Here is a 9,205-nt window from a genome sequence, read left to right as displayed (position 1 = left end):
TTTGTATGAACTGCTATCTCGATATCAAATTGAATATTCGGATGATAAAAATGCCAAAAAGAATCCTGATAAATTACCCCCCAAAATTAAATTCGTTAAATGACCTAGACATACATACATCTTACAATTTTACTGCAGGCAATAAAAAATTTGATATAAAAGTAGGTATTTTGCGATAAACGTTTTACCCAATTTAAGTAACAGTTTCACGTACATTATACATCTTTCTAGGCGTATTTTATAAAAGTATTCAAGTAGTTAATATGATAAAATATATGTGTAGCCTACAGAAAATTTATTTTCAATATACATAATAGTAGTTTCATATAGAAGAATATATAACAAAATATATTTTCATCTAACAAAAACTGATTTATAATGAAGATATAAAAATAACCAATTATTTTCACTTTTAAAATAGTGCTCTATATTTCTAAAATGATCTTATAAATGTACATGTAGCATTAAGTGTTATAAAAGCACTGGCCTAGGCCACGAGTAGAGTCCACATATTACAGCATGAAAATAGACAAATTTACATAGTTTATTTTTGCTATATTTGTAGCGATAGAAAGTATTATTTTTGATGAGATATTGACAAGATTGACAAATAATTCTAATTAAGCAATATATACAATATAATTACTGCAGAGAGAGGTTATCTAATCGTAATTATTTATTAATTAAATTCTAGTTTTATGTAGAAAGTTTAGAACTGTGATAAGGTAATAAATCATAGAATAATTTTATGCTGAATTTTAAAGTAAAATAACGAGCAATTTTATGGAATTTTTTAAAAATATTTAATACGTATATAATGATATACATTCTCGATATTAATTTTGTTAAACTAAATTATAATCTACATTCCGTTAAATTATAGAATAAATATACAAACTGTAAATAAAACAATGAAAATCTTTATAAAGCATGATCAATTTTTGTCGTTTTCAAAAATTCAGAATTTTGTTTTAGTCATTTGCCCGAGAATGTTCTGTTTACGACCCAGGTCATATATTTACAATATATGTACTCCTTCATCAAGGCCACCATAATATCGACGATTTGTTTAGGTTTACGTTTCTTTTACAGTATAGATAAGAGTAATTACAAAGGGTCAATATTTACTATTTACGAGAATATCAAAAAATGTTTAGCGACTTATACTTCGACTTGTCTAAAACTTTTATAAATTATGACCAAATATAACTATAACAGTCTTCAGTATGTTGGTAAAATCAACCAAACATTTAGAACATTTCTTGATTATTTCACCACAAATATTCTCATATTAAATATGTTTCATGTCCTTCTAAATCATCATTCAATTACCCCCACAGTATCCTTGATCATTACCGCCACAGTATCCTTGATCATTACCCCCACAGTACCCTTGATCATTACCGCCACAGTATCCTTGATCATTACCCCCATGGTATCCTTGATCATTACCCCCACAGTATCATTGATCATTACCCCCACAGTATCCTTGATCATTACTCCCACAGTATTCTTGATCATTACCGCCACAGTATCCTTGATCATTACCCCCACAGTATCCTTGATCATTACCGCCACAGTATCCTTGAGCATTACCCCCACAGTATCCTTGATCATTACCCCCACAGTATGATTGATCATTACCCCCATAGTATTCTTGATCATTACCCCACAGTATCATTGATCATTACTCCCACAGTATCCTTGATCATTACCCCCACAGTATCTTTGAACATTACTCCCACAGTATCCTTGATCATTACCCCCACAGTATCATTGATCATTACCCCCACAGTATCCTTGAGCATTACCCCCACAGATCATTACCCCCACAGTATCCTTGATCATTCCCCCCACAGTATCATTGATCATTACCCCCACAGTATCCTTGATCATTACCCCACAGTATCATTGATCATTACTCCCACAGTATCCTTGATCATTACCCCCACATTATCCTTGATCATTACCCCCACAGTATCCTTGATCATTACCCCCACAGTATCCTTGATCATTACCGCCACAGTATCCTTGATCATTACCCCCATAGTATCCTTGATCATTACCCCCATAGTATCCTTGATCATTACCCCCATAGTATCCTTGATCATTACCCCCTTCTCCTTGATCACTACCCCCACAGTATCCTTGATCATTCCTCACAATATTGAGATTCTTTCTGAAGTTGTCCCTGCAATCTTTTTCATATGGGAGAATATAGCCTGATTAAATAGATCAACTTAATTATAAAAAACCCAAAAAATTATGCTAGACTACAAAGCGCCTCATTACCCAAAGGAATGACATCTTTAGTGGTAAAAACTTCCTAGTTAAATACAAAATAGAATTAAGACTATTGAGCCGAGTTTGCACACTATGAAGTGATGATTCTTATTGATAATATTTGTTAATTTGACCCCCCTCCCATTCTTTCGATTATGAATAAATGTATGGGTCTCTGATATCAATGTTATTTCTCCTCTGCTATATAAAAACTATACACTACTATTAAGATTCAAATCTTATAATTTTTGATATGAAAATGATCTGAATTATAATGACGAAAAAGTATATTTAAACTTCGAGATATTAAAACTATAGGACGGTATAATTTGATTTCAATTTTAAAATGTTCCTATAATTTCTCATTTACGTTGTAATTTATTAACTGAGAACTGTTTCAACTGTAGTAATTTTCTTATAGTTAGTAAATGCTACAAGTATGTAATGAAAATATTAGGCAGTATTATATAGAAATAGAATATTTCTATTTTGCTATACACTCGATGTACTGAGCATTATTCTAACATTGAAAATATTTTATTAGTATAAAAAAGAACAGAAAGAGACATAATTAAATAAAAAAAAACTAAGGTACATACAATATATTATTTGGAAACAATTAAGGTTTATTTTTCATGTTCTAATTTTTATCAGAATTTTATTAAAAGAGAAAATTGAAAAAAATATTCAAAATTCATATCTTTCGAAACAATTATATCCGCTAGGTACATATATTCAAGAATATTGATATTTTCAAAGTATTATTTTGAAAGTAATTTGTTTCTATGGTGATATAAAATTTGATTTTTTTATTACTAGGCCTATAATGTAATGTACAACCTTTCGAGTGACCCTGTAGAATTACTAACTTATAGCTGATTTAGATAATGAACTGTAGGCCTAAACTGTTTAAGTTTTGTGTATATAAAATGTTTGTATCAGGCCTACATTCAGATGATCGTGATGACCAGGTTATAATAATTTTTGTTTTTTTGAAAACAATAACTGAACTAGATTTAACAGAACTTAGAAATACATGTATATAGTTCTAACTTCATGACCTTGGCCTGTGCTTTTTATGGGAGTTTGTATTCCCACATCATCCTTAACATGTCTTATAAACACAGCTTATAATTATACCTCTTGTTGGCTCTATATCATATAATTTCAGTAGTATTTTATAGGAATTTAGACAATTACAATTATTCTGCAACTTTTAGTTGGATTCCGCGAAGCGAAGATTTCATTTTGAATAAATTAACATAATTTATATCTTCAATGAAGGTTGTTGTTGAATTGTGTTTTCTAAATGTTTGAAGTTAAAAGTGATGTTTTGAAAATATGGTATTATTAATAAGATAACTGGGAATAAATTTATGAATTATTTTAAAAAAGAGATTTAAAAAAGGCATTACTCAGTTTTCATCATTTTGTCGTAGATATTTAATTGGAAAGAATTCTAATATGCCGAAATGATTTTATGATAAGAAAAAAGAAATTACTAAAATATATACGAATGCTTAATTTTCTCAAACAATTAAATATTTGAATTTTGAACGAAATTTTGTCAGGTATTAAATTTGTAACACACAGAATAATACCAAGATGGTTACAAAAATCCATGGAAACTGAATTATCAAGTGACCCTTAATTTTATTTTAGGATTGTTCAAACAGTACCAAATCTAAAACCATGATTTTTTTTACCCCATTATAATAGACATCTTTTCACCAAGTTACAATGCTATAGGTGGAAACACTTTGATACGCCAGTCTTTTTAAAATCCCTTGTCAAAAATATAATATTCTGGACCACTCGATATAAAACTGAATTCCACTAGAGATATTCCATTAATTTGTTTGAAAATATTTTGGGTAAAATTGATCAAATTTGAATTATCGTAATCATCATATTTTCAGGAATATAATTTAGAAATATTTAAGCAGTTTGAGAATTATGAAAAAGGATTTTAAAGATTTTTTTACATGATGTACGATTTCATCAATCGAATTGTCAAAAATATGTTTTGATTTATTTCAAAAAATTGCTGTTTCGAAGCATCATGAAATATTGAAGTGTATTTTTAATTTTATATCTATGAAATTTTCATACCCAATTTTGAAGCAACTGGACAATTAAAAAATATTTACATTGATCGCATATTAATATCCAATGTCAGGTAACCTTGATTAAACATATTAGAACTTCAGAGTTAATGAAAATACCTGTGGAAATTATTTTTTGGTAAGTTAGCAAAGTAGGCTACCCCTAAAATAACAAATCCACTTTATGTTTTTGAAAACGAATAATTTAAATTTCATAAAATTATTTATAATATAACGTGAGAAAAGGGTCGATCCATTGGAAATATTTTCTATATTTTGAATAGAACATTTTTGAAAAATTCCGGCAATAAAATAGCTTATTGTTAAAAACATCGGTTACTACAATATTTCGATAAAATACACAACATTGGGATATTAAATATATCTACGTTATTTAATTATATTTTAATATAAGACAAAATTCTTCCACTGTTAAAATATTATTAATTAAATTAATATCACAGCTATATTTTTCTAGATTATCTAAGGCATGAATTTTCAATCATTTCTATTGCCCCTTATAGAACAGAATCCTAGAGCGATGCTTTACCCCCTTCTTCCTATAAATCCTTACTATTTCGAGATTTTCTCTGCAATTTTTTTCGTTTCGTGTCGGAGAATATAGTCTGACTGAATAGAAAAATTTAAATTGTCAAAATATTTTATGCTTGACTAAAAAGTGTCTCATTAACCCTTAAAATTCCTCTTTGGGGTAGTAAACCCGCAGGTAGAAAACCTCTGATCAAAAGAATCGTTTGTTTATATAAGTAATTATGACCAGGGAATGGGAATAAGCTTATTTTCAAGAAATCTTAATAATTCAAACATATTTATACTGGTGTCTAATTGATATACTTGATTTGTCCTATTATTTCAATTTTGTCTTTCTGTCGATTTTGTTTTTGAAAATTATTTAGATCATTTCGATCAGTCCCATCTGATAATAATTCCACGAAAGGTCAATATTAGGTTTTTATAATTTTTTACCTTTTTTGCAAAAGTACGGATGGTGGATGTTTGTGCATTTTTATTTCCTCAGGGTGCTTGCATTGTGGTATCTTTGTACTCGGTAGAAATGTTTTATTGAATTTGTTTGGGTGGCAAAGATTGATGTAATCGAAAGTACTGTCCATGACGTAGGGTTCATTTGTCACCATGAGGAACCAAAAGCATCTGTTTTCCTGCAAGACGAGTATCTACTTTCAAGAGATTGCGATTAATTTTTGGGGTTGTCATATCAATCAGTTCCACTTGATAATAGTTCCACTGAAGGTCATTCAGTCAACAAGAAAGTCAATATTAGGGTTTTTTGCAAAAGTACGGATAGGGGATGTTTGTGCATTTTTACTTCTTCGGGTTGGTTGCATTGTGATATCTGCGTCCATGAGGTACGGTTTTTTTGTTACCTTGAGGAACTGAAATCATCGTATTTTCTGCAAGACGAATATCTACTTTCAAGAGATTCTGATTAATTTTTGGGGTTTGTCATATCGCTCCTGATGGTTTAATACCCTTTTGCAACAAAACACAAAAAGAAAATGAAAATTAGACGCTGTCTCGAATGGGAGTGTGATAGGGCATAGCCAAAAGAGGTACCCCCTATTTCCCTGATGGTACGCCTTTTAGTCCTAAGTTTTATTATATTTCTATATTTTGATCTCCCTTCTTTTTTCCTAGAAGGCTAAAGACTGTGCAGATTAAAGATCCCTCGACAGTTTGAAATCGATAATATATATAGCAGGCTAATGCATAATTTCCCTAATTGCACACCGCATGGAATTGCCCGTGTTCATTAGCTCAATTAGGCGCAGAAATATAATATAAAAACTCGTTTCATTTCGCTTACCTCGAATCATTTTTAAACTAATTAGCATAAATGTGAATAAATTATGTTAATGTTATAAGATTCGTGAGTAATGTTACCGCCTACTTTCATAACATGCCACATTTTGTGCAGAATACATGACAAATGTCAAGCTGTTCGGAATTTTCAGTCGCCCACGGAACCCACAAGGTATATAACTTTTTTTTTGTTTAAACTACTTATAAACTATCCAGGTCGGCATGTTCCAATGCTGCACCTTGTGCCCATCCTACCATCCAACGAGGGATTTAAAACCTACGTACCTGTGTTTGCATTGTAAAGAGGTTTTCTAAAAATTTTATGTGAATCGGGGACACTGATAGAATTAATTTGCACCATTCCAATTTTCAATCAGACGTCTGTGGTACCTGCAATTCCACTTAAACCACAAAATCGAGAAAACCTCTTTAGTTGTTCAAAAGGACACTTTATACTCTAGAGACCCGGTTCTAAAATGGGGCATCAGTCACCCAGGGTGTACTAGTGTATCTTCTAGAGGAGTCTTAAGATTTGTATTAATTCTTGCCTGAAGACTGTCCGAATGATTCATCGAATTCATGATACACTGCCCCGTTTAGCTTTCCTTATAGAGATGTGTCATGGATTTGCAGCCTATGGAGATGTCTTTGTAATAATTCTTCAGAGAGGACTGTTCAACGAATTCATGCTTATAGGGTAGGGGAATGAAATCGAGGGATACGAAAACGTTACGTTGTAATGAGTCCTAAACGTTCCAAACAAACGCTTTGTAATAATCTTTACTCGCCAGATTTCACCATAACAGCACAATGACAGAACCCCATTAATACTCGGTTTATTTTGAATACCTCCAAATAATTTGCAGTAACTGAGCCAATTTCACAATGTCAAGCTATTACAAACCTCGGCTTATAATCTTGACTGCAATAACCACCTTTCTTGTATCACAGAATGCAGCGATTTAATTGGATTATACGCCATCGAATACAGTCAATCATAGACCTCGACAGACATATTATAAACGTTATGGGTTATTCTTTACAGATTTTCTGTCAAGGACACTGATTGGCTGTATTTGCTAGCGTACAATCCAATCATTTCAAATTCACAAACTTACAAATAACAAAAAAAGTGATATTTGCAGTCAAGGTATAAGACGAAGTTCGCATAAGATTGACATAGTGAGGTTGGGACTGAGCTTGGTTGAGAACTTCTGGTTGTCTTCACAACTTTCAGAATTTCCCAGCTCAATCTAGTGCCCCTTTATATCCGTTACTTCATCACACAAATTTATTTACTTTCTTCTGAAAAATATATTATTCTAAATTGAAAAAATCTTTGATGGCATCTTTCCATTGGCCAAAATGTGCCAGGAAACCCAAAATGTTCTTTATTCTTTAGTTTCGATTCGATATGAAGCAAGAATTTGTTGTTATTTGATCTTCTATTTTTCATTCCTAAAAACATGGATACAAATTTATCTGCTCTGCTTTGTACCAGATATAATCGTAGTTTTGGAATCTTATAAAAACGTGTCTGAATGTATTAACTTTGACAGAATTGATAGACTAAATGAACAGAGGAAGTTTTTTTCTTGTTTTCCTGACATTTTGTTTGTTGCATTATTCCGTAGAACGTAACGACCTCTTGAGTATGTTGTTATGGGAAATAAGTTGAAGTCATACGTTTTTAGCAACAGCGTTATGTAGTATACGATGCTGAAATCTTTGTCAGGACCATGTCTTTAGTCGAATCTTTCAATTACAAACTGTCGTGATATCTTTTAGGTGTACAGACCGGTTAGGGTTGACACCTCTAATTGTAGAGACCATGTCTATAGCCTACTCTTTTCAATTTCCAACTTACAAGGGATTTTTAAGGTGTAGAACCTGGTAAACGGGTATGACTCGACCATTTTTTAGAGCAGGGATTTTCAAGCTGGAAAGGGGGTAATGTTGAAAATGTTTGTTGAGAATAAGGCGCTTTGCAGTCGAGCAAAAATTTTTTTAACAATCACAGTTTTCGAGGTGAGCTCGAAACTATATTGTTATCATTAATTAAACAGCAATAACCGGAGAAAAACAGCGGAATTATTTTATAACTATATTTTCAGACTTTAGACCGGAAATGGTGTAATGGAAAACTCCTTAATTTCAGAAATCAGCCATAAACGCTTGTTCTAATTTAAGACATTCTATTCAGTAAGGTTATATTCTCCAACATGAAACAAATTGCAGGGAAAACTTTAGAGAAAATCAGGAAACAGTGAGGATTTATAGGAGTAAATGGGGTAATGCAATCGATAAAGGATCCTGATAGGGGTAAAAAGAAGAAAAAGGGTGACATCCCCTGGTATAGAGGCAGGGGCTGGAGTAATTATATATAGGGTTCAAAAGTTCCATACCTCTTACCAGTTACCTCTTACCAAGTGATATAGACTTCAAAATATCTGCTGTACATCCCGAGCGCAATTTTTGTACCTTGGTGCCATTATCTGAAAACGTGACACAAGTTTTCACGTACCCAACCAAGCCTTACCAAAAAAGTCGTCAATTCTTGGACGATATTAGAGGGATTTTCCTATGTTAATTATGATATTCGAAATGGTACATTCTATATAATCCTTCCAAAAAAAGTTTCACCTTTTTTAAAGTTAACTTTTTAAAGTACATTTATTTTGATTCAAAGGTGGTGCAGGTCGATTTTTTAAGTGTATCAGGACACTGATAGCATCAATTTGTCCCATTTCATTTCAGACGTCTGTGGTTCCTCCAATTTTGATGAAGTCAATAATAGAAAATATGCATGTATCACATAGAACCTGCGTTTAGTGACGTCATCAAACAGTTAGTTTTAGTAATTTGCAGAAACCACAGTCGACTGATTGAAATCGAAATCGCAATGTCCCCGATACACATACAAATTCTGAAAAACTTCTTCATGGTATTTAAACTAATTAGATAAAATACTTTAA

At 31.8% G+C, this 9,205-nt stretch overlaps 2 protein-coding genes across 2 annotated transcripts; both read right to left on the bottom strand.

The window, feature by feature from the left end:
- Positions 1-855: 855 nt before the first annotated feature.
- Positions 856-1,650, bottom strand: LOTGIDRAFT_158321 (hypothetical protein; the record flags this gene model as incomplete). Its single annotated transcript, XM_009051034.1, has 2 exons — positions 856-897; positions 1,333-1,650. The coding sequence occupies 2 exons, from the start codon at positions 1,648-1,650 to the stop codon at positions 856-858; spliced, it is 360 nt and encodes a 119-aa protein (XP_009049282.1).
- A 303-nt stretch (positions 1,651-1,953) lies between these two features.
- On the bottom strand, positions 1,954-2,148 carry LOTGIDRAFT_112863 (hypothetical protein; the record flags this gene model as incomplete). Its single annotated transcript, XM_009051033.1, has 1 exon — positions 1,954-2,148. A coding segment is annotated over one exon (195 nt), but the record flags the coding sequence as incomplete, so codon positions are not given.
- Between the last annotated feature and the right edge of the window lie 7,057 nt (positions 2,149-9,205).

This window comes from Lottia gigantea, assembly GCF_000327385.1.
Source record: "Lottia gigantea unplaced genomic scaffold LOTGIsca_16, whole genome shotgun sequence".
Lineage (NCBI taxonomy): Eukaryota > Metazoa > Mollusca > Gastropoda > Lottiidae > Lottia > Lottia gigantea.
Note: the sequence above shows the minus strand (reverse complement) of the source record. Positions and strands in the feature narration are given on the sequence as shown.